The sequence below is a fragment of the Cervus canadensis genome, chromosome 14, assembly GCF_019320065.1.
Source record: "Cervus canadensis isolate Bull #8, Minnesota chromosome 14, ASM1932006v1, whole genome shotgun sequence".
Classification (NCBI taxonomy): Eukaryota; Metazoa; Chordata; class Mammalia; order Artiodactyla; family Cervidae; genus Cervus; species Cervus canadensis.
This window is the reverse complement of record NC_057399.1, coordinates 33,943,086-33,969,866: the sequence shown is the minus strand read 5'-3', so window position 1 is coordinate 33,969,866 and position 26,781 is coordinate 33,943,086. Positions and strand designations below refer to the sequence as shown.

General features: G+C 39.7%; 1 protein-coding gene across 1 annotated transcript in view; it reads right to left on the bottom strand.

Annotated features, from left to right (window-relative positions):
- Positions 1-26,781, bottom strand: part of KDM4C (lysine demethylase 4C) — a 392,678-nt gene that overhangs the window by 339,082 nt on the left and 26,815 nt on the right. Inside the window, exons 2-4 of the mRNA XM_043486754.1 lie at positions 23,649-23,809; positions 15,813-15,988; positions 13,670-13,784 (exon numbers count right to left, since the gene is read on the bottom strand). Coding sequence (XP_043342689.1) covers positions 13,670-13,784; positions 15,813-15,988; positions 23,649-23,792 — 435 coding nt within the window. The 5' untranslated portion in view covers positions 23,793-23,809. The remainder of the gene's footprint in view (positions 1-13,669; positions 13,785-15,812; positions 15,989-23,648; positions 23,810-26,781) is intronic.

Genomic DNA, 26,781 nt, shown 5'->3' with positions numbered 1-26,781 from the left:
CATTACTCATAATGAAAAAATCTAGATCATATACATAAGCTCAACATTATTCCTTCAACGAAAAAGAAAATACTAATAATTTGCCTAGATATTAAATACATTTTCTCATTTAGAACATATGAAACATAATTTTTTTAAAAATTAAATGTATAAACCTAGAAACAAGATAAAATCATTTTATAATTTTAGTGATATCTCTTTTTTTAAAAAAATCCTGTTTTATTTAGAACATAATTAGAATCATACTCCTGGAACTCATGACTCTAACTGCCCCAGTGACCCCAAAATCCCACGGACAGGTGGTGATTTATTTTGAGAAACCAATGCTAAGAAGCTGGCAAGGGCAAACAACTACCCAAACTCTCCATCTCAGCCAGACTTGTCACCCTTTTCCCCCTCAGGCATGGAACTCTATTTGGGACTCATGTGTGTCTCTATCAATTTAGCACTTCCACAGCCAAAACCGCTTTTCCCCACAGTGATCCCGCCTAACCCTCTCATGTGCAAGACAGACACTTCGGGTCAGCAGTCATGTACTCTGAAGTCAGCCGGCATCTCAGCAAAATCTTCTTCTATCAACAGTTCTCTAACAATACTCCTCTGAAAATACAGCTTCCAGAATTGATGGAACATTCTACATGCAATGTGACAAATGAATAGAAGTACTATTACAACACCCCACCCAACCCCGTCTGGATGGCATAACTTGAGATCATCAGGCTAAGACTTCATTCACTAAATATCAGCCATAATATGCTGGCAGATAATGAGTTCTGATTGAATAGAAGCTTTATTACACAGAATGAAAATCTAAAAGTTACAATCCAAGGCCAATAGCTCTCTCTTAGCATGAAAGCATGTCTAGAATGACAGTATTTTCCCTTGGATGTGAAAAAATCACATACAGCTAGTGTTTTGGCTTCAAAATATTCCTTATTTCAGGATAAATCATATCCTAACATGATAAAAATACAAAATGGAAAGGACACTGGTGACTCAGTTTAAATATTTTACTTAAAATATTTAATATTTTAGAAATCTGCAGCCTTAGAAAAATTTGTTGTCCAACAGCACCATCTGGTGGATGAACATATTTAAGCCACCCCACGGCAGGTTCGTGACATTGTAAAGAGGCAGTGATCAAGACCATCCCCAAGAAAAAGAAACGCAAAAAGGCAAAATGATTGTAAAATGGTTGTCTGAGGAGGCCTTACAAAGAGCTGTGAAAAGAAGAGAAGCTAAAGGCAAAGGAGAAAAGCAAAGATATACCCATCTGAATGCAGAGTTCCAAAGAATAGCAAGGAGAGATAAGAAAGCCTTCCTCAGTGATCAGTGCAAAGAAACAGAGGAAAACAAAAGAATGGGAAAGTCTAGAGATCTCTTCAAGAAAATTAGAGACACCAAGGGAACATCTGATGCAAAGATGGGCACAATAAAGGACAGAAATGGTATGGACCTAACAGAAGCAAATGGTATTAAGAGGTGGTAAGAATACACAGAACTATACAAAAAAGATCTTAATGACCCAGATAACCACAATGGTGTGATCACTCACCTAGAGCCAGATATCCTGGAGTGTGAAGTCAAGTGGGCCTTAGGAAGCATCACTACAAAGCTAATGGAGGTGATGGAATTCCAGCTGAACTATTTCAAATCCTAGAAGATGACACTGTGAAAGTGCTGCTCTCAATATGCCAGCAAATTTGGAAAACTCAGCAGTGGCCACACGACTGGAAAAAGTCAGCTTTCATTCCAATCCCAAAGAAAGGCAATGCCAAAGAATGCTCAAACTACCGCACAATTGAACTCATCTCACACCTTATCTTTGACAAAGGAGGCAAGGATATACAATGGAAAAAAGACAACCTCTTTAACAAGTGGTGCTGGGAAAACTGGTCAACCACTTGTAAAAGAATGAAACTAGAACACTATCTAACACCATACACAAAAATAAACTCAAAATGGATTAAAGATCTAAATGTAAGACCAGAAACTATAAAACTCCTAGAGGAGAACATAGGCAAAACACTCTCCGACATAAACCACAGCAGGATCCTCTATGACCCACCTCCCAGAATATTGGAAATAAAAGCAAAAATAAACAAATGGGACCTAATGAAACTTAAAAACTTTTGCACAACAAAGGAAACTATAAGCAAGGTGAAAAGACAGCCCTCAGATTGGGAGAAAAATAATAGCAAACGAAGCAACAGACAAAGGATTAATCTCAAAAATATACAAGCAACTCCTGAAGCTCAATTCCAGAAAAATAAATGACCCAATCAAAAAATGGGCCAAAGAACTAAACAGACATTTCTCCAAAGAAGACATACAGATGGCTAACAAACACATGAAAAGATGCTCAACATCACTCATTATCAGAGAAATGCAAATCAAAACCACAATGAGTACCATTACATGCCAGTCAGGATGGCTGCTATCCAAAAGTCTACAAGCAGTAAATGCTGGAGAGGGTGTGGAGAAAAGGGAACCCTCTTACACTGTTGGTGGGAATGCAAACTAGTACAGCCACTATGGAGAACACTGTGGAGATTTCTTAAAAAACTGGAAATAGAACTGCCATATGACCCAGCAATCCCACTGCTGGGCATACACACTGAGGAAACCAGATCTGAAAGAGACACGTGCACCCAATGTTCATCACAGCACTGTTTATAATAGCCAGGACATGGAAGCAACCTAGATGCCCATCAGCAGATGAATGGATAAGGAAGCTGTGGTACATATACACCATGGAATATTACTCAGCCATTAAAAAGAATTCATTTGAATCAGTTCTAATGAGATGGATGAAACTGGAGCCCATTATACAGAGTGAAGTAAGCCAGAAAGATAAAGAACATTACAGCATACTAACACATATATATGGAATTTAGAAAGATGGTAATGATAACCCTATATGCAAAACAGAAATTAAGAGACACAGATGTACAGAACAGACTTTTGGACTCTGTGGGAGAAGACGAGGGTGGGATGTTTTGAGAGAACAGCATGTATATTATCTATAGGGAAACAGATCACCAGCCCAGGTTGGATGCATGAGACAAGTGCTCGGGCCTGGTGCACTGGGAAGACCCAGAGGGATCGGGTGGAGAGGGAGGAGGGAGGGGGGATCGGGATGGGGAATACATGTAACTCCATGGCTGATTCATGTCAATGTATGACAAAACCCACTACAATATTGTAAAATAATTAGCCTCCAACTAATTTAAAAAAAAAAGAATCCCTTGGACTACAAGGAGATCCAACCAGTCCATCCTAAAGGAGATCAGTTCTGAATATTCATTAGAAGGACTGCTGCTGAAGCTGAAACTCCAATACTTTGGCCACCTGATGCGAAGAACTGACTCATTGGAAAAGACCCTGATGCTGGGAAAGACTGAAGGCAGGAGAAGGAGACAACAGAGGATGAAATGGTGGATGGCATCATGGAGTCTATGGACATGAGTTTGAGCAAGCTCCAGGATTTGGTGATGGACAGGGAAGCCTGGTGTGCCGCAGTCCATGGGGTAGCAAAGAGTTGGACATGACTCAGCAAATGAACTCAACTGAACTTCAGGAAGATAAGAGTCATCTGCAAGGTTAAATGCCAGTAACACTAAAATCTTAGTATAAAAAGATTCCTATGCTTCAGCCAGTGGATTTCTTCTAAAGGGGTTCTTGACAAAATTCTAATATAAAACAAATCTAGAACTCAAAAAAGTCCTTATCTAAGACTTTGGTTCACCTTCTTGAAGAAATGTTACTTAAAATAAAGCAAACATGTTTAAGCTGAGAGGAACCTCAGAGAGCTGTTAATTCAATCTTTTCCCTTTACAGACTCTAAGGCAACAACAGTTTTCCTGAAAGTCACAGCAAGGGATGGCAGACATGGATTATAATATAAGTAAATAGGTCAAATATTCTATGCTATTCAATACAGCCTTCTGTTTTTCTGTGGAGAAAAGGCAGGAAATGAGACAGAGTTGGTGGCAAAGTGCCTCTGTTACCAGTGGGCTAACAGAGGTTAAAGAGCTTCCTGGGCTAGTGATGATCTGGTCACCCCTCAGTGCATCATGGGCTAACCCTACCCTAACCCCAGGAACTGTCATACCCTCCTTGCTCTGTGGCCCCCAATGTCCCTCTCCACCTTAGATTTATCTGCTTCCCCTGCTCAAGAAAATCATCCTACCAATAAAAATGAGAGATACAATGAATGTTAAATCATCCCATTGAAGAACATGTGTAATCATGGCAAAGCATTCACTATGTGTTAAAATGAGAGGGAGAAGAGACAAAACCAAACTGTATTTACCATGATACCACACCTGCTCAAAAAATAAAACTACTGAGCACTAAACGAGGAAAAAGCATTGGAAGGGAAGACACTAAACTCTTTGACAGCTCTTTTTCTGAATGCCAGGATTATGAGTGATTTCAATTTTCTCTGTCATTTAATGCTTTTCATCATTTTTATAATACTTGTATTAACAAAAAGGTAATTTTTACCTAAAAAACTTATGCATTTATAATCATAGACTATAAAGAAAACATAAATGGGAAACTAGAAAGAGGGCACACACACACACCCATCTATCCATTACATCCATAGCAAAAAAAAAAAAGAAAAAATTCCCCAGCTCTCATGAAGAAATATGCAGTAAAAGATATATTTTTTTGTCTTTTTAAGGTTTGTCACTGTATTTTTCAAACAACTTTGAATTTTCTATCAATTATCTATTAATAAATACATGGATGACAAAAGTAATAGACTAGCAAGTTAATATGAAAGGAAAATCTTACAAACACAGTTTAAAATATGTTATACGTCTTAAGATGCAGAAACTTGAGTTTACACCCCAAGCCCATTTTTTGCTTAAAAAATTTTGCCAGAGTTCTATGCCAGAATTTATGGCTTAATGCTCCCCCAAATAAGTCCATGTCTTCTTGTTGGAGAACTACTGTCCCGTAATGTAATTAGATCTCTGCGGTTCATGTCAGGGACAGAGTGACCTGAAGGTCTATAAACAAGTATGGAAAACTGTTATCTTGCCTCAGGACGCCTGCATCATTTACATAGAATGAGATAAGAGAAGGAATCTCCTGTTAAATATCTTACAGCAGAGGTTTTCACAATGTTGTCCAAGGACCACTGGGTCTGTGACATCAAAGCCACTATCACAACTATACCAAGACATTATTCTCCTTTTTCACTCTCATTCTCCCATCTGTGTAAGGTAGAATGTGCAGAAGGCTACATGATATCACAGCAGATTAAATGCAAAAAGCAGATACAAGATTCTGGAAGAGGGGTTCTATTTAAGATAGATATTAGTGAGAACTGCATGGACAGAGGAGCCTGGCAAGCTACACGGTCCATGGGCCACAAAGAGGACAGTTGCTTAGATGTGACTAAGCGACTATCAACCCTGAGACACTAGTGACTTGAAAAACCCATAAAAAAATGCCACTTCTCTCACTAAATTTTGTGTTTAGGAAAGAAAATATAGTCACTTTTTTTAGAAAAATATGAATATTACATAACAGATTATTTTTAATGATTTAAATATTTTTAAACCTTCTCAGTTTTAATTTCTAATACAATAAACAAGGATAGATACAACCCACATAAACAACAGCTCTTTGAGGTCCATAATAAATTATTAAAAGTATAAATAAGTGCTGAAAAGCCCAAAATTTGAGAACTACTATCTCAGTTGGTTCAGAAAAACACCCACTGGGGATCATGACCACTCTGGGGTCAAGATCACTCTGACCCCACCCTCTTTCCCCCTTCCTAAAAGCATTCTCCAAGTCTCTTGCTATGACCAGTTCCTCTTGTAAGCCATTATATGATCACACTTTCTAAAGCATGATTCTGATCCTACCCTTTCCCTATTAAATATTCTCAAACAGTTCTTCAAGATGTAGAGAGTGATAACCAAAAAAATTTCAGAAAACTCCATGATCTGGCCTCAGGCTATTTTACCAATGTCATGTACACATCAAACCTACTATTATTTAGGTGCGTTCTTAGAAGCAGATGTTACAAGAGAGTCTATTGAGAAATGATACCTGCCATCACTGGACTCAGAGTTTATGTGAAAGAAACAGAAATAATGCAAGTATCCTTCACTGTCTGTCCTCATTTTCCAAATATCTGCTGTATTAACGTATTTTTTTTACCCTAAATTCACTGACCAAATCAAAAACTCTATAATGACCTGTGAACATCCACCAGCAGAAAGCTTTCAGTTGCATACAAAGCTATGTAAGGTAACACAGACGGCAGTTCAGTTGTATCTCAGTTCTTGTCCCAAAGGATTATGCTCTGTGCCTAGCATAAATGCACTGGGCATCACTGCTATCATCTTCCAAGCACTACTGGTGAAAATGTGTTCTTCAAATGTGGAAAAACCTGAGAAGAAAAAAGTGAGCATAGAGAGAGTTGAAGGTGATGGCACGCAGTGCTGGAGGGAAGTGCGTAAGACGTGATCTCAGCATGTCCGCACCTCACGACATAGCCAAGTTGCTCCTGGGAAGCTGAACTGTGTTACTTGTACCAACACCATAAATGAAAAACTAGAGAAACTCCCTGGGCAGTAGACTGATAAGTCATTCTCAGTGTAGGAGGCCGCTGAGTACCAGGCTGGTACAGAAGAAGACGACAGACACCTTCAAAGATATGACGCTCAGTCGCTCAGCCATGTCTGACTCTCTGTGATCCCATGGACTGCAGCCGCCAGGCTCCTCTGTCCACGGGATTTCCCAAGCAAGAATACTGGAGTGGGTTGCCATTCCGCCTCCAGGGGATTGTCCTGACCCAGGGGTCAAACGCACATCACAGGCGGATTCTTTACCACTGAGCCACCGGGGAAGCCCAAGGCAGCTGCAAAGTGGAGGAACCTGATGTCAGCAAAGCAGGTGAGTTTCAAAGCAAGACTGGGAGAACAGTGACAAAACAGTGCAAGCCATGGGTCACAGGTGAAGTGGCCTCCCCTCACAGTGAGATGTGCTATCTTCCTTCAATGAACTGCTGAAAACTATCATCAAAGACAGTTCCCCACAAGGGAAACAGTCAATCATAATGCCATGTCATCCCACAGGGTTATTCAAAAGAAAGAAGTACCTAGACATTAGGCATCCAAAGAAGGCTAAACTCCTGTAAGGTAGGAACCTTGCTGGTGCACTACTGTGAAAAACATCATCTCAAAGGGGCCACTGCTGACAGCAATGCCTGTTAGGATATGAATGAAGTATTCAAATCAGAAAGCCTAGATGATGGAGAAGACAGGTGAGGCTTAGGGAAGGAAGTGTCTATCACCACTCAACCAAGGGAAAACCTTGCAAAGACTCTTGAAAACAGATTAATACTATTGGAGATCCTTCTAGTGTTATCAAGAAGATAATAGCCAGCTTAAGCAAAGTATGTTGAACTTCATTTTTAAACCTCAATTTAATGAACAATGATCATCAATAAGAGAATCACTACTGTACATACGATAGATAATGTTAGAAATGCAGCCCAAATGAGCACAGAACACAAGTCTGAATGACTTACTGTCACTGTACTAATGTTCGTGAAAAATGTTGATGCCTAGTCTTAGCCCTCACATACAAAACAAAGAGATGCACTCTGTCTTCAAACGCCTGTGGAAGTATGGCTATTGGCTATCCCAGAAATATTATATCTTCTTTTTTTCCCTTCAGATACGGGTTTATTTTAACGTCCCTTAGTCAAGCTGAATCATCCCACATAGTTACAGCACCTTTCTCCCCCTGTTCATCTTTTCTCTTTATCTGTTGCTTTTGTGTTTGTTTCGTGAAGTGACTGCCATGTTTCTATAAACAGAGAACTAATTTTTTTAATTGAACAGTGCACAAAGGTTAATTAAAACTTTTTCTTTTTCCTTCCATGCTGCACAGTTTGCAGGATCTTAGTTCCCCAGCCAGGGATCGAACACAGACCTGTGGCAGTGAAAGCACGGAGTCCTAACCACTGGACCACCAGGGAATTTCCTAATTAAAACTTTCTTTATCAGTATACCAGTCTTCAGTAAAATATAACCAAAATAAGAGTTTCAGATCTTTGGACTCTTATGTTTCTGTTACTGTTTCCAAGGAATCATCAAAGGTCACCCAAAAACACAGGAGGCTCTATTTCTAAGTTCAGGAACTTCTTTACTTACAGAAGGTCCCTGACATTACCAAATTTCATTTCAGGATCTTAACATAATCAATATAAATATAGTCATAGTCAAGATATCAACATAGTCATAACTAAAAACATCCAGAATTTTATCTATATCTTAAGTTTTGAGAAGCCTTCCCCAAAAGCAAATAATTGTGCCTCTATATTAGGAGTTAGTAAACCTTTTCTGCAAAGGACTTAGCTTTTGTGGGCCATACAATCTGTCACAATGACTCAACTCTCCCACTGTAGTGCAAAAAAGTTATATATAATATGTAGATTGACAATAAGGCTATGCTCCAATAAAACTTTATTTACAAAGACAAGCAAGGCTTTTCATCATACACCCAAAGACTGGGCTTTGTCATGTCATGCCTTTGATAGGCTTGGCATTTTGGTTTGAAAAGTAGTAACTACCTTAAGGGCTTCCCTGGTGGCTCAGTGGTAAAAGAATCCACCTGCCAATGCAGGAGACACTGGCTTGATCACTGGCTCGGGAAGATCCCCTGGAGAAGGAAATGGCAACCACTCTAGTATTCTTGCCTAGGAAATCCCATGGACGGAAGAGCCTGGTGGGCTACAGTCCATGGGGTCACAAGAGTCGGACATGACTGAGCAACTAAACAACAGCAACCTCCTTAAATCATGTTACTGTTACTGCTGCCAGAGGCCACTGCCCATGGTGCTGAGATTTTTAAGTATATCCTAAGGAAATCAAGCTCTGAAAGCATCAGTGGAATGAAAGAGGGGCCAAGACTTCTCCCCCGGAATCTCCAGACCCTAGTCCCTTTACTGTAAGACTGACTGTCCTCAACCAATCCTTCACGAACACCCTCACCCCTAATTCCGATGTTGTACCCACACCTGGATCCACACTACAACGGCACCCCTTTTTGTTCCTTAACAGACTTGCCTGGTGCTACAAGATAACTATCCGAGAAGGAGAAGCCCCGGCAACCCATCTCCGGGCAGGCTGATCCTCTCCCTCAGATCCCACAGCCACTGCTTCAGGTCTGCCTCACTCTCCTTAAGCCCAAGCTCACCAAAAAGCCTTCAAATTCAGTTTTTAAAAAAAGAAAGAGAGGGAGACAAATTATTAAGTACAATCTTATCCTCCAATTTACCTAGCTTCTGTCCATTCTTCTCTCCCCTCCCTCTACCTGTCTTGAACTTGCTCATCTAGGACAAGCTCATCTCTCCTACAAAAAAAAAAAAAAATCTTCCTTCTACACCAAGCTACTCAAAGTGCCTCTCTGGGCTCCCTGGAACCCCACACCTGCCCCCCAAGTTTGTGAATTACCTGTGAACCAGGATCCTTACTCACCTTTGCACACTACACAAACTGTTTCTCTTACCTTCCCCACACCCTCTCTAGGAACTCCTATCCCCACCAACAGAAGGTTATGAATTTTGAATCCTTCTTTTAACATTAAAGGGAATAGCCATAACTACAAATCAGGCAGGAAAATGAACTACAATTTGATGACTATAATCCCTTTCAAAATAATGCCAGGAACCATAACAAACCAACATCCAATACAATTTAAATATTGAACTGAGCAGTTAAACAATGCAAAGATACAATAGGAAAGAGCAAAACACACAAGCTTTTTCCAATGCACATTCATTGCAATGACTTCAAATGTTCCTGACACAAGTTATTATTACACTCACTCTTCATTACTCTCTTTAATGCACTCTTTCTCTTGTTGCTCTCCATCTACCTCAAGGGGGCAAATACAAGTTACTTTTCATGTGCTTGAATTTAGTTGTCTTGAGTGTGATTGGTTTTGTTTACCAGTACCAGTTCACAACATCTCTCATGTCTTTCTTTATGCTACAAAAGCACTGAAAATGTCAGCTCAGTTCTGGAGTTACTAAACACCCCTACAGAAATTCCATAAAACAGTATGCCTTGTAGGTCCTACCAAAATGACAGATTTCTGGCTCCAAAACTTGTAAATAATGAGGGTGCTTTAAAAACTGCATGTTTACAAACCAGTGAATTTTGTTCATCGAATTTTAATAACTAAAGTTACTCAAATCTGAAGTCTAAAGTCAATGTTCCCTTGAAGCAATGCCATTGTGTAACTGGTTTTCAAACACAGCAGTAAATTAATAAGCACTACAAAACTAAGCCCATCAGCCTCATCTGTGCTATCAACAATTATATTATTTTACTATCAAATATGAAAAGCTAGTCCAGGGCAGCTTTATGTCAACTGTTCTGAAAATCATACGCTGTTTCTACTCCTTAATTATATTTGCAAAAAAGGAACAAAGAGCTCAATGATCCTGAGGTGTGGTTAGAAAAAAATCTTGACTAAGTTTTATTTTTGAGCCTTAAGACATGCAACCTCTCAGCCCAAAATCCAGATGATTCCTCAACTGTCTTCCTTTCAGAAACCTGAAAACTTGCCAGGATAACATAGGGAAGAAACCACAGAGAAGACACAAAATAAACCATGAGCTCAGGGGACATTCGTAGGTGACACAGACCTAACTTTACACATTTCCACAGCTGTGAGACTGACTCTACATAATTACTTCCTTAAAACTGGTGTGGAGAATAAGAGCACCTGGCAGCTTACCAGCCTCGTAACTTTGAGAAAACATTTAACTTTTCTGGGCCTCAACTGAAAATACCAACAGTATTTGCCTGGCCTCACCCATTTCAAGATGCCATCTTCTGTAAGGAAGATTTAGTACTAGTGGCACCCATTTTCCTAAAGGTAAGTAACCAAAACATGCAAACTTAAAAGAGATTTGTCATTACTAAAGAATAAATCAATAAGAATATACTTGGAGTACAAATGAATCACTTTGCTCTACAGCAGAATTTAACACAACATTGTAAATCAAATACACTTCAATTTTTTAAAAGGAGGGAAAAAGAATATACTTGGAATTGAAATACCAAAAAACATAGCAAAGACTTAATATAAGGTACAATCTGAAACCGCTGGAGCTAGAATACACTGAAATGATCCTCTGGAGAGCAATACTGAAAATACTTCTAAAGCAAAGCCTTTGAGGTGGGGAAACACAAACACACACGCAAGCATATATATACACCAACACAAAAGGCCAAAAGGAAATCATAGAGGTTATGTTTGTTTGGTAAGCTTTTAAGTAACCTTTTCTTCATATTTTTCTCTATTTTTAAATTTTTCTATATAAGTATGTACTAACTTAACAATAAATTCTCAATATGGAGGTTACTTACACTGGTGAAAATCCAAAGGGTGAAAGAAAAAGAATGTTTTCCCTTTTTTAACTTGTAAGAGCCCAAACATACATATTTTAAATATCATGTATCCATCATCTAGCTTCATTTACCAATACTTCGCCAATCTTTATTCAACTATATCCATTCCACTTTATTTCCTGAGATATTTTAAAAACAAATTCCAGAATACATGTTATTCACCTATATATTTTTCAGTGTATAGTCTCAATTTATAAGGAAAAATATATGTATCTGTGTGCGTGTGTATATATATTAATGTAAGTGTCTGTGTGTGTGTGTGTGTTTGCAGAAACCTGCAAACTTGCCAGGATACCATAGGGAAGAAACCACAGAGAAGACACAAAATAAAAACATTTATAAAAACATATACAAAATTAAAAAACATATGCATAAATAAACATATACAAAAAAGTATATTCTTTCCCTCCTTATAAAAAATTGAAGTATATTTGATTTACAATGTTGTGTTAAATTCTGCTGTATAGCAAAGTGATTCATTTGTACTCCAAGTATATTCTTACTGATTTACTCTTTAGTAATGACAAAGTCACCATGCCATCATCTCATTGAACAGGACATCAGTAATTCCACAGTATCATCTAATACCCAGCCCATTTTCAAAAATAACAATGGTTCTTTCGGACTTCTCTGGTGGCACAGTGGACAGGAGTCTGCCTGCCAATGCAGGGAACATGAGTTCAATCCCTGGTCTGGAAAGATTCACCTGCCACGGAGCAACTAAGCCCATGCACCACAACTTCTAAGGCCATGCTCATAGAGCCTGCGAGTCGCAACTACTGAAGCCTGCACGCTCTAGGGCCCACGAGCCACAACTACTGAGCCAGCGTGCTCCAACTACTGAAGCCTGTCTGTTTAGAGCCTATGCTCTGCAACAAGAGAAGCCACCACAATGAGAAGCCCATGCACCACAACTAGAGAGCAGCCCCCACTCTGCAACTAGAAAAAGCCCTACATAGCAATGAAGACCTGGCACAGCCAAAAATAAATTAATTCTTTAAAAAATAAAGGGAATGTAAAGTAATTAGCCTCCAAATAATAAAAATAAATGGAAAAATAAAATAAAATAAAATTCTGCTAAAAAAAAATAAATAAATAAAGGGAAATTCTTGACTGGATCCTTCATATGGGGGAAAAAGCAGTTTATAAAGAACATTACTGGGAAACTTAGGGATCTACGAAAATAGTCTCTATATTAGATACTATTATATAAATGTTGAAAGTCGTTCAGTCAAGTCCGACTCTTTTTGCAACCCCATGGATTATACAGTCCATGGAATATTCTAGGCCAGAATCCTGGAGTGAGTGGCCTTTCCCTTCTCCAGGGGATCTTCCCAACCCAGGGATCGAACCTAGGTCTCCCACAATGCAGGCAGATTCTTACCAGCTGAGCCACAAGGGAAGCCCAATATAAACCTTAAATCGCCTCATAACTGAAAGGTTCACGCTGAAATAACTGAGGGTGAACTGTCATGTTTGTAACTCACTTTCAAATGTTACAGCAGAGGGACAGAGAGACAAAGATAGAGTGACACAGAAACAAAAAGCAAATGCGGCAAAATTAACAACTCGTGAATCCACATGAAGGCATCCAGTGTTCACTGCATTACTTCAACTTTTTGGTAGGCAAGAAATTTTTCAAACTAAAACAATGGAAAATGTAAAACAGGTTTCAAAAGGAAAAAAATTTAATAGAATTTTAAGTATTGGGGGAGGCAAGAAGGATAATATTATATCAAGCAGATTACATTCTCATGAAAAATAACTGGAAAGACTGCAAAGTGTATTTAAAAAAAAAATTCCTCACAATTTGGGAGTGGTAAAAAAAAGAGAATATAAGCATGTTACAGGAAGAATACATATTAATACTACTTTTTTCTTAAGGTGATACTGTTATGAATAATATTTCCTGTTTTCCAAGTATTTTTATAATATGCTTTTGCTTTTAAAAATTTTGAGTGTAATTTAAAGACTAGCCAGATAACTACATACTGTTGAACAGTCTCAGGTATTTGTATAATTAGCTGGTTTCAATTTAAAAACCAGCAGCAGGAGCAATCATCCTGATGTGTCTTTATTTCCTCTTGTCCTATGAAGAGTTATGGGTCACACAAAGCACAACAAATAACTGCTTCTCAACCACCTAAAATGGTAATGGAAACAGTAACATGAAATGATACCTTATAAAACCCACTATAATAGAAATATACCTCATCATATATGCTCCCATTAATGTCTGCACCATAAATAGGTGCCACAAAGGTTAAGTTCTTCCAGTACTTGCGCTCCAAATCTTCATAATCCAAGTATCTCGGGGTACAGTACCTGGAAAAGGGAGAGGAAACAAAGCCCGAACAGTAAAGGCAATTTTAAGATTTCCCCTACCCATCACTTTCTAAACAAAATTCTATCAAAATGAAAATACTGCATCCTCATGCTGTCAAATCTAACAAGTAAATACGTAAATATATTTATCATAGATCTCTCAAGATTCTTCTAAATAACTCTATATGAAAACTTCATTTCTTGACTAAGAAACATACTTCCATGAAAGTACCAACAACAGAAGCAAAATATTAGTTAAAACTCATTATTTTATCTTTCAAAAGATTTTCTAAACTCTTTAACCAATTATACTATACTTGAACGATTTAAAATGTATGAAGTAGAGATTCCACTAAAATTTAGTGTAAATGAAATAAGCTATTTAATACTTTAAGGATGACTCAAGAAAGAAAAATGAGGGGAAAAAAAAAAAAGAATGACTCTGGAAATGGGCACTAGAAGATGGAGAACAGAAAACAATAAACAGTTTATAAGAAATTGGATAAAATTGCTCCTGCAATCTTGTTTTGGCATTGAACTTTTTATTAGAGTTCTTATAGAGTATGAAAGCAAACCAATTCAATCTATGATTAAAGTTTTACATTCTCAAATGAGATCTGAAACAATGAGGTTTTACCAATGCCTAACAAAAAAAAAAAAAAACTCAAGAGAAACTTGAATTAACTATCAAATGTTTAATTCCTTTGGAATAGTAATTATGCTCCATAACAGGAACTTCGTATAGAATAAAAGATTCTTCAACTACCATCGAGTGCGTACTATGTCAAATACAGTGTTGTTTTTTTTTAAAGATCATTCAAAGGACTCAATCTCATGCATACCCATCCAGGGAATTTTAGACAATGATGTTTTTAGGTTGGATAGTTGATTGGTTTGATGGGGAAGGGGTGTTTCTAGATTAATGTTTTGATCTAAGATCTTAACGACTATATAAAAAAAATTTTTTAAGGTAGTTTAATAATAATAACTGTGACAGTTTCTAAATATATCCACAAATTCTTTGATATATCTCCCTTCAAGATATACAGCTTAATTCTCCTCCCCTTAAGAATGGGCTGCACTTGGCATATAACAAATAGAACATGGCAGAAATGATAGTCAAGAAATAGGTAATGAAAAGACAGTTTGTTTTCCATCTTGGTAACTTCTGGATCACTTGCTTCGGAAGAAGCTAGATGCCACACAACACAAGGAATAGCTCTTGCAGCAAGGAACTCAGAACTCCAGCCAACAGCCACAGAAGGGGAGCAATCTTGGAAGAAAATCCTCTAGACATAGTCGAGTCTCCAAGTGACAGCAGCCCCACCCAACTTGACTATAACCTCACCAAGGTCCTGAGCCACAGCCACCCGGCTAAGCCAATCTTAGCCTCCTGACCTTTAGAAACTGAGATGTTAAATGTTTATTGATCTAAGATACTAAGGTTTGGGGTCATTCATTACAAAGTAACAGGTGACTAATGTGACAGGTGACAATAATGGTGGCCATTCAAGTCATTCAAGGATTTTCCTTTCTTTTCTTTTTTTTTACTATTTATTTATTTCATTTATTTATTTGGCTGTGCCCGGCCTTAGTTACAGCATGTAGGATCTATTTCCCTGACTTGGGATTGAACCCGGGCCACAGCCTTAGCCATTGAACCACTAGGAAAATCCCCAGGGATTTTCTTTCTAAATTATTCTTCTAATATCTGTAACTTATCATTTAAGACTTAAACATTATCACACACAGAAGAAATTGCCTAACAAAGAGGAGTCAAGCGTAGAAACAAAAACTCAAAGTAAAAGACAGGGACAAAAATCCACTTAATTATGAATGAGATGATAAAATGAGGAACAATTTTTCTAGAAGGCAGACAACCACCTAAAAAGCAGAAACAGTTAAATGGGAAACGAAATAAACTCTGCAGAAGGCTCCTGCTCTTCACAAGCTTCCATCTCCTTGGTTTCTTAACATATTCATCTACATCTTCGAAAGAAATCAAAACAGCACACTGAATCTACTCACTTGCCACTGTTGGCCAGCTGCCTGAACTCCTTCACTGTCATGGCTTTTTTCTGGATGTTGTATTGAGTGAACAGTCCAGACTGCCCTGTGACCATCTGCTGAATCGGAGCTGGAATAAGCAAGTTGTCTATGTCATCATAGCACTGCCTTGGCTTCCACTCCTTAGGGGGAATCACCTAAAAGTAAAATAATAAAATATTATTTGGAAAACATTCCACATTGTTATTTAGCTCTCAAGTTCCAGCAGAATACAAGTGAAGAATTCCTCATCTTTTCTACAACAAATGTGTAAAAGAACTGTAGAGATTTACATTAAAGGAAATGATTTCATTCTCCCAAACATTTACCTTATGACATGACATTTTTAAACAAAATTTACTGAGTACTCACTATACCAAATACTGAACTTGCATTAATTATTTTTACTTGATACAGTTAACCTATTTTCAAGGTAAAATGGAGAGATACACAGAAATAAAATAACTTGCCAAAGTTCAAATGCTGTCTATATTATCATGAGAAAAATAAGTACTGTTCAGCTGGTAAAGAATCCACCTGCAATGTAGGAGACCCCAGTCCGGTTCCTGGGTCAGGAAGATCCCCTGAAGAAGGGATAGGCTACCCACTCCAGTATTCTTCGGCTTCCCTGGTGACTCAGACGGTAAAGAATCTGCCTGCAATGCAGGAGACCTGGGTTTGATCCCTGGGTTGGGAAGATTGCCTGGAGGAGGGCACGGCAACCCACTCCAGTATTCTTGCCTGGAGAATCCCCAGGGACAGAGGAGCCTGGCAGGCTACAGTCCATGGAGTCGCAAAAAGTCACAATTGAGTGACTAAGCACAGCACAGTAGCAGTGTTTAGTCAATATCATTTCTTTAAATACCTCTCATACAATATAGCAAATGAGAGTGGTGTGCTAGTCAATGTTTAACAGCTAACTTTCTGGGGAGGTGGGGGAAACCCTGATTCGTAGCTTTGGCCTATTCTCTTAAAAATTTAATTGCAAAATACAGATAGCACACATACAGAAAATGCACTATCACAAATATGTATCTCTGTGAGTTATTATTAAGCAAACCCCAGAGTGCCCACTGTCACATGTGAGAAATAGGATATTGCTTGTACTCCAGAGGTCCTGGTACCCTTTTCTACACACATCCCCCTCTTGCTCACAAAGTGTTCACTATCATGGCACTTATGGTGTTCATTTCCTTGTCGGGTTTTATAGTTTTATGTCTGTGTATCCAACCCTAACAACAGTTTTTTAAATGCATAGAAATGTAAGCATGCATATATAAATATATATGTGTATATACCCACACACTCCTTATCTTTTCTATTTTACTCGATATTTTTGCGAGATTCAAACATGATGACCTAGGCTGCTGAAGTTTGTTGGTTTTCATTCCTACTTAGTGTGCCTTTGTATGAATATTTATGTTAACATATGACTATTTCGTGATCACTTTTTTTCTAATTATCGGCAACTGCAAACAACACTGCTATTAATATAGATGTATGCATCTTCTGCAGCATGTGAGCACACAGTTCTCTAAATATACACCCATGCAGAGATCCTAACAGTGAAATTGCTGTGACACAGGATATGCAGATCAAATTTAATCATTATTACCAAACTTTTGCCAAAGTGGCCGTACCATTTCACAGTCCCACCAGCAATGTATGAAAGTCCCTATTGCTCCACATCTTCATCATCATTTTGTAGTGCTGATCTGGTAGATGTGTAATGGTACTCAAGTAGGTATTAGATAAGCATTTTCTGATAACTAAAGAAATCTCTTCATATATTCATTGACCCTATAGATATCCTTTTTCAAAAAGTATTTATTTAAGCCTCTTGCCCATTTTACTATCGCACTGTCAGCCTTTTTTTATCAATGTATAGACTTCTGCATAGAGTCTGGTTATTCTTGGGTGTGTACATTTGCAAGTATCTATATATATGTGTGTGTGTGTGTACATATATCAAATACCTTTTCTTACCCTGAAACTTCCCCTTCAATCTCCTTAACTGTTCAGTTCAGTTTAGTCGCTCAGTTGTGTCCAACTCCGCGGCTCCTTGGACTGCAGCACACCAGGCCTCCCTGTCCATCACCAACTGCCGGAGTTTACGCAAACTCGTGTCCATTGAGTCGGTGATGCCATCCAGCCATCTCAAGGTCTGTGGTTCCCTTCTCCTCCTGCCTTCAATCTTTCCCAGCATCAGGGTCTTTCCCAGTGACTCAGTTCTTCTTACCAGGAGGCCAAAGTATTGGAGTTTCAGTTTCATCATCAGTCCTTCCAATGAATATTCAGGAATGATATTTAGTTCTCTTTAGTTCTTTAGTTTTCCTTAACTGTATCTTTTGATATAAGTTCTTCATTTTAATATGGGCTTCCCTGATAGCTCAGTTGGTAAAGAATCTGCCTGCAATGCAGGAGATCCTGGTTTGATTCCTAGATCGGGAAGATCCACTGGAGAAGGGTTAGGCTACCCACATCAGTATTCTTGGGCTTCCCTTGTGGCTCAGCTGGTAAAGAATCAGCCTGCAATGCGGGAGACCTGGGTTCAACCCCTGGGTTGGGAAGATTCCCCTGGAGAAGGGAAAGGCTACCCACTCCAATATTCTGGCCTGAAGAATTCCATGGTCTGTATAGTCCATGGGATCACAAAGATCATACATTTTAATATAATTGAATTTCTTCATTTTTGCCTTGATCTTCTGTTTAAAAAAATATAATTCCCTACTTGAGAGAATGCATACATTCTATTTTGTGTTCTAAGAGCTTTAAGATTTTGTCTTTCACATTTATATCTACATTGCACCTGTGACTGACTTTTGTGAAAGGTTCTGAGTTAGGCTTCATCAGATAAGAAAACCTGGAGTCAGGGAATGTGTGACTTGGCCAATGTTACACAATCAATAAATGGCTTGTTGTTGCTATTCTTCAATCACTAAGTCAGGTCCCACTCTTTGCGATCCCATGAAGTGCAGCATGCTAGATTTCTCTGTCCAACACTACCTCCCTGAGTTTGCTAAATCTCATATCCATTGAGTCAGTGATGCCATCCAACAATCTCAAGCTCTGTCGCCCTTCTCCTCTTGCCCTCAATTTTTCCCAGCATCAGGGTCTTTTCCAATGAGTCAGCTATTCACATCAGGTGGCCAAAGTACTGGAGTTTCAGTTTCACCATCAGTCCTTCCAATGAATATCAGGACTGATCTCCTTTAGGATGGACTCGTTGGATCGCCTTGCAGTCCAAGGGACTCTCAGGAGTCTTCTACAGCACCACAGTTGGAAAGCATCAATTCTTCAGTGCTTAGCCTTCTTTGTGGTCCAACTCTCACATCCATACTTGACTACTGGAAAAACTACAGCTTTGACTATATGGACCTTTGTCTGTAAAGTGATGCCTCTGCTTTTTAATACACTGTCTAGGTTTGTCATAGCTATTCATCCAAAAAGCAAGTGTCTTTTTAATTTCGTGGCTGCAGTCACCGTACACATTGATTTTGGAGCCCAAGAAAATGAAATCAGACACTGTTTTCACATTTTCCCCATCTATTTGCCATGTAGGGATAAGACTATGTGCCATGACCTTAGTTTTCTGAATGTTGAGTTTTAAGTCAGCTTTTTCACTCTCCTCTTTCATCTTCATCAAGAGGCCCTTTAGCTCCTCTTCACTTTCTGCCAATAAATGAATAGTAACTCAAAAAAGAGATGGGGTGATCTTTAAACTCTAAATTTAATTTTCATCAGCAATAAGGTAATATTACACACTTGATATTTTCTCTAAGATATGTTGGTTTAAAATGAACCCAGAGACAATCACACTTTACACTACTGAGAACACATACTCAATATTTTAAGTGTGGACAACCATACCCAATGGATAAACATACTTACACTGTCTTGATCATATTCTGAAAGGGCAAAGGATAGTAATGAAGAATTTTATAAACACTAACTTTTTCTTCATCAGAAATGAATGTGGTTATTCAAAAAAATAAAACACAGATTTATTCAGGCTCCTGCTTAGAAATATATCTACAATCAAAATCAACATTATGTTTAGAGTTAAATATTTTCCAGCATTGTGAAAAACAGGCAGTTGTTTATCCCAAAAATATTTTGTAACAAATTTTCTTCTCTAAAGTTAAACAACACAATACATTTACAAAAATCTAAATATTATCTTCATAATTATTCTGAGCTTGTATTCATTTACTCTGATTAAAGTTTAAAGTGTTCAGACAGAACTTTAAAAATCTGTAAGGTCAGGCCTATGACAAAAATTTTATTTTTCAACTATAATTTTAAATCTTAACACACCGTATTTTCTCACATAGGAAATGGAAGCACAACATATAATATTTAGGACTTTAAAATACTCAAAAGTTAAACTTTTACTTGTAAGGACTCTAAAGGAAGGAAACCCATTTCTCCTGAAGTTTACCTTCCTGATTATATCAAAATAGAAATATATGTTTTATATTAATATTTCCCCAATCCCAGCCTGGGCCCTATACAAGTAAAAATTACCTAACTGAAATCTGTATTTGCATTACTGATCTTGAACTATGTTGCCATTACTACCACTGACCAACTGGGAAAGGAGTGCGAGGAGGAAGGGCAGGGCTGCTCCCATCTTTCCTCACCTCTGGACACAGACAGCTACCTGCCACCTCTATGCTACTCCGGAAGCCTGCTCTGTACTCTAGAGGATAACCTCAGGCCCAGGACAGAGTATGTCCATAATACTGCTCTGGAAGAATTGGCCATTCCTCATGTAATAATGTTTCATTATAACCTTTCTCCACAAAAAAAGTACAAGTTTTACATTTAAGGACATTGTCACTTTTTCACTTTCCCAATTAGACCAACAAATCTAGGTAGAAAGTCAGGGTGCCAAACCTCTCACTCCTGGTGGGGAAAAAACATTAGATCTAAAGTATAAATCTAAAAACTGTTACCAACCAAGGCAGACTGTAATCTGAGGCCAAAGTCACTACTCAACCACAATCAAATTGATCTTAATCAAAAATTAAGACCAATTCATTAAATGATGCATTAACAAAGAATTTCACACATGGCTCTGTTCCCCAGGGCTAGCCCTCAAAACAAATAGCAACATTGCAGTTTTAATGTATACAATTTGATTTTATTTGGTGCAGTTTTATACATTTGCTACTGCTGCAACTTCCAGAAAAAGAAGGATGAAATTGAAGTGAAAAAAGCAGGTGAAACTGAGTCTTTGTGATCAGATGTAAAAGATGGCAAAAATGACTAAAAAAACAATTCATTGTATTCCTAGTATAAGTAAAAGGAAATTACTGAATATCAAATCACTATCTCCATCTGTCAATGAATCTCACTTGATAAAGAGAATCTGGACTCAGGTTGGTGTCTGGTTCAACACTCAGAAAATTAACTGTAGTTCTCATTAACTCCACTCTGTCAGAGAATGTCCACAGGGGCACAGGCGTTCTCTCTGTACTCCAGCTCCCTCATGGGGGTAGCTGCCAATTTCTCTTCTAACGTTACTAAACGTGCCCCTAGCCATGGGATGTTCACTAATCCTGAGGGAACACAGTAAGGTGTACATTTTCAGGGAACAAAGAGGGAGAGCTACAGGACAAAGGGCTGGATTCAGAGCCCAGAGAAGAGGAGAGCCACCCCAACTCCCCGCTGCCCAAATAAAGCCCAAGCTGGTTCATTTTAAGTTTATGATCAAAATTTTGTGTGTCAAGTGATTCTGAAATACCATTCTCTTCTCTTCAACTTAAACATGCTTTTTTTCTCCTCAAAGATAACCTGGAAGTGCTAAGGTTCCAAAAATGGGATCTTTGAGAGTTAACCTAATGAAAAGATTAAACTAAGGATAGCATATCTGAGAAATTCACTATAAACTTTTATCTTCTTTTTGTCTCTCTCACCCACCCCTAATCCACTCAGCTTAATATCCAGGAATTTTAAACTTTATCCAGCAGTGACTTGAACTACACAGAAAAAAATAACAGAATGCAAGGCACAGATGCCAGCACAGCCCAACGTTACAAACAGCTGCATCCAGATACAGGAGGAAGACTTGAACACCGAGCCCTGCAAGCCTGGAAGTTCGTTCTGCAGCTCCTCTCAGTGCTCCTGGCCCACCATGGAGATGGGGCTTCAGGAGAACCCGTGATGAGCCACCGTAGGGAAGGCTCTGCTGGAGCTCAGAAATTTATGTGGTGATGTCGACAAGTCCACAGAAATCTGTATTATAAACTTAACGTTTAGAACAATAATAAAATTAAGCAAGTACCAAAAAATTCTATTCTTCCGAAGACGATTTTAAATTGAAATAGATTTCCATCACAGAAAGATACACTAATCTCAGGTTAAAGTCAAACCTAAACAGCCTCTTTCAAAGCTCTAACTCTGCAGCCACAGGGCAGCCCTGCAACGCAATCCTCAGCACCTTAGCCCTCATTGCCTATGATCCTGAGTACCCCTGACAGCACTCCTTGCTTCTGCTCTCCTCCCCCTCAAATTCATTCTTCATGTAGAAGCCACTGTGATCTCATCCAAATAATATCACAAAATAAAACAAACAAACAGGGAATTCCTTGGCAGCCCAATGGTTAGGACTCAGAGCTTTAACTGCTGGGATCCTGGGTTCCACCCTTGGTCAGGGAGTTAAGATCCCGTAAGCCACACAGAGCGGCCGGCAAGCAAGCAAGCAGCCACCAGGTACTCCTGCCCTCTGCTTTAAGCCTATTAACGCTTCCCGCTGCACTTAGAATAAAATGCCCCGTGCCTGGTTATGACTGGACAAGCCGTAATGACGCTCAGGTCAGCTTCCAGGACTCTGGACTTAATATTCTTTCTATCTCCACATCTTGAAAAGACGTTCATGTATATCCTTTAGATCTCTCCTTAGATGTCCCCCATCTCACCCCTAAAATGCTATCACCAGTATATTAGCTTCCAGAGGGCAGGGATTTTGTTCTGTCCCCTCACCTCCCCCCACCACACACACACACACCCAGCATCTGACATAGGGCCTAGCACAGAGTATGCATTCTCCACATGTGATGAACAAATAACTAAAAAGAAAATAGAATAGGCAAATCCATAGAGAAAGGAAGCAGATTAGTGGTTGCCAAGAGGCAGGGGGTAGAGGATAGAAGGGAATAGAGAATGGCTGCTGAAGGGTACAGTTTATTTGCGGGGGGAGGGGATGAAAATGTTCTGGAATTAGGTAGTGATGATGGTTGCACAGCTCTGTGAATATACCCCCCCAAAAAAACACCAACACTGAATTGCACACTTTAAATGGATGAATTGTATGGTATGTTAATTGTATGGTATGTGAATTATGTCTAATAAATCTGTTACATTTTAAAACAGAAAGAACAAAGAAGGGAGGGAGGGAGAGAAAGCAGGAAGCAGCAGGGACAAAGAGGAAGAGAAGGGTAGAGAGGGTAGAGAGAGCGGAGCAGTACTCAGGCTTCAGGTTAATACCTGCACTCTGTGAGCAACTAATGAAATCTATGAATATGCTCACATTTCTGAAACCTTTACATGGGTCTCTCTGGTTCCTGGGAATCATTCTTGGTTCAGTATGATTGTTTTCTTAAAACCCTAGAATGTAACCTAGTATAAATAGTTAAAAGAAAAATAAGATAATTATTTTTTGAAGAAATCAAATGCTCCACATGGATTAACAAGAACAAAGATTTTGCAAATGTCTTCCTTTGGAAAAAGCAAGTTCCCACATCAAGAAGACTAAGAGTATAACTAAAGGCCAAGTGATCATTTTCTGGCTTAAAAACATCTGAAGATAATCACCTTTGCAAGACCCGCTCGATGGGCTCCTTTAGATTCCATGTATGCGAGGTATCTGTTGAACTCCCGGAATTCCTCCATGGTGGGTCTGAAGGTCATGATCTTACAGCTGGGGTTGAGTGGACTCTCCACCTCGGCCACCTCCATGATGGCTGGAGCAGTCTCTACAGAGAAGATGATGAGGGCATCAGTGCTGAGTTTCTGTGTGGTAAGGTCGGTGGTCATTCCTCCCAAATAGTGGGTAAGCTTCCCTAGCAAAAACTCTTTTAGTTACTTACCATTCCCTTCTACCACCATGTTAGTGAGACTCCCTCATCTCTCCCCAGACTTCTGAAAAGAAAAACTGTCTCTAGTTAATCCTCCTCCCAAGATCCTACTGCTGGCATGAAATCGCTGACCTAATTACATTGGTCTCCTCCTCAGAGTCCTTCCTAGAAAGAATGAACTTTCTAACTTTGCAAGTTTCCGGAACCAGCTCTGAAACAGATGCTCACCTATGTACCTTGGAAAGGCCTGATGCAGGCCGAGCAGTAAATGGATAATATTCCACATGCCCAGCACAGAGCCTATTCAGGCATGCTTCAAGTCACCATGATATGTTTTCCTGTAATAACTTACAAACCAGCCCCCATCTGCAAAACCACCAGACACCAGGCTAAAATGCTGGAGGCACAGTATAGGAGGTTGTACAGTACAAGAATAAAGAAAGGTTGTCTTCCAAGCTGACTATCTGGAGGCCGAACAAACTTCAATACAAAACTATACACAGGAAGAGGTAACTGACTCCATCTGAGTTACTCAGCAATGACTTCCCTGGAAAGAGGCAGAATTGGGCCTTACGAGAAAGTGCAAAGAAGTCTGTCAGATGAAAGAAAGAGCATCTGGGGTGGCGGAAATATCTGAAGTTTGCAGAGATGGAGAGGGGAGGTTAGCTAGTCTGGAGCTCAAGAAGAAAAGATTCAGGAAATCAAAGTAGAAAAGTAGGTAGTAGTAGCGCTGTGAAAACACAGACTTAATCCTGCTGTCAAAGAACAGGGTGATTCCTTCCACAAACACCTACTGAACACCTACTATATGCCGGGCAAGGGAACACCATGTGCCCACCATGTGCCGTGATGAGGAGCATGGGCACGCATGCCTCAGGAAGGAGTCCCGTACATCCCACCTATACATACAGTGACAGCGCCTGGCATCTGACAGCTCAAACACCTAATCCTCTCAGAACAAAACTTTCCTTTTCTCATTTATAATAAATTCAATTTGCCTGACAAAAAGAGAAGGTAGGAAATGAGGGATGCAGTAAATAAAGGGGAAGCATGCAAGGGGATAGGAGGTTATAACAGTTCAGGGCTACATTATCATCATGCACCAAAGGTTTAAATCAGCCTCTTTCTCACAAAGTGCATGTGAGGCAAATGAGCTACGCCAGAATTAAACCCTGTCATCCTTCAGGAATTTATATTCTAAACTAGAAAATAATCTGCATGGAGATATATTAATACCTAACAAAATATTCTGTACTCCTCTTGCCCCAGGAAGGAGGCATGCAATTTAAAAGCCTTCCAGGCCACCTCACCTGGAGACAGAAATGGCAACCCACTCCAGTATTCTTGCCTGGAGAATCCCATGGACAGAGGAACGTGGCAAGCTAAAGTCCATGGGGTCACAAAGAGCTGGACACGACTGAGCGACTTCACTTCACTTTCAGGCCACCTCCCCAGCCCTGTCCCTTCAGGTGCACAGGCCCAAATCCCTGGGCTGCAGGATCAAAGTCCCACCTCTACACAGGATACATAGAACCCTTTAGAAGCATCCAGATCAGGCCCCTTGTAAGAACTATCATGGCTGTGTCCATCATCACAGCCTGCATTACACAGTGCGTGCGTGCTAAGTCACTTCAGTCACATCTGACTCTTTGCAGCCTACATGGGCTACATGCAGTCCCATGTAGCCTGCCAGGCTCCTCTGCCCATGGGATTTTCCAGACACAGATAATGGAGTGGGTTGCCATGCCCTCCTCCAGGGGATCTTCTCGACCCAGGGATCAAACCTGCCATCTCCTACATAAGCGGGCAGGTTCTTTACCTGCTCAGTAGCCACCTGGGAAGACTCACATTTTACTTTATGCTTCAATAAGACTCAGTGATCTGTGCTTCTCTAAACAAGTACAGCTCTCTACGCCCTTGCCCAAATTATCCCCTCCTACTGGAGCAGTGCTTACCGGTTTCCTCACCTGGCAAACTCCTGTCCAGTGCTGAGATTCCCACACCTCTGGGGCAGGCCCAGGTGAGCCACCCTGTGTCCTGGACCTCCCTCTCTGCATTCCTCTTACATCAGCTGCCTGTCCCAGTGGCACCTGCAACCACACACTGAACTCCAAGCTCCTCAAGGGGAAGGCAGGTTCTCCATCTCTTTAAGCCCGGGCGTTTAGTCTGGTACCTGGCCTGGCTCGTAATATCTGCTGCAATAACTATTTGCTAACTGAATGACGGAATAAATGTCAACATGTTACTACAGGATTTACACTAAATGACACCAAATGTGGGAAAAAGGAAAGCATTGGTACCTAATGTGGAAAAGTTACTTAGAAAATAGAAATCATTTAACTGGTAAAGAGTAATAGAATATAAAAATCTGAGCAGTGAGAAAGGAGAAGCCCCTAGAGCACCTCTGTAGAAACATCTGGCACTTGAAAGGCAGCCTTACTTTCCCACAGATGAAGAACAAGGGTGGCCCTGCCCCTTTCTCTAGGCAAAGGGCTTGAGAAACTGCTAAAGAAGAAACTGGAAATTCAACTGATCATTCAGCTAGGTCCTAAGTGCCTGACTGGTGGGCAGACATTCAAGATGGAGTGAAACAAAACACTAACAGGAGTGGAGGGGAGAAACAGGTGATAAATAAGTAACAGTGCTATGAAGGGGTACACCAGGGTAGGGGCACGGAGTGCAAAGAGGAGAGGTGGCCGCTTCACATGGGGTGGGCAAGGGAAGCCTTTCAGAGGTCTGAAGGAGGGAACAAACCATGAGATATCTGGAAGAAGAGCATTTAAGGCTGAAGCAAGTGTAAGAAGCCTCTTGGGCTCTTTAAAGAACAGCAAGAAGTAGTGTGGTGAGACTCCCCTGGTGGTCCAATGGCT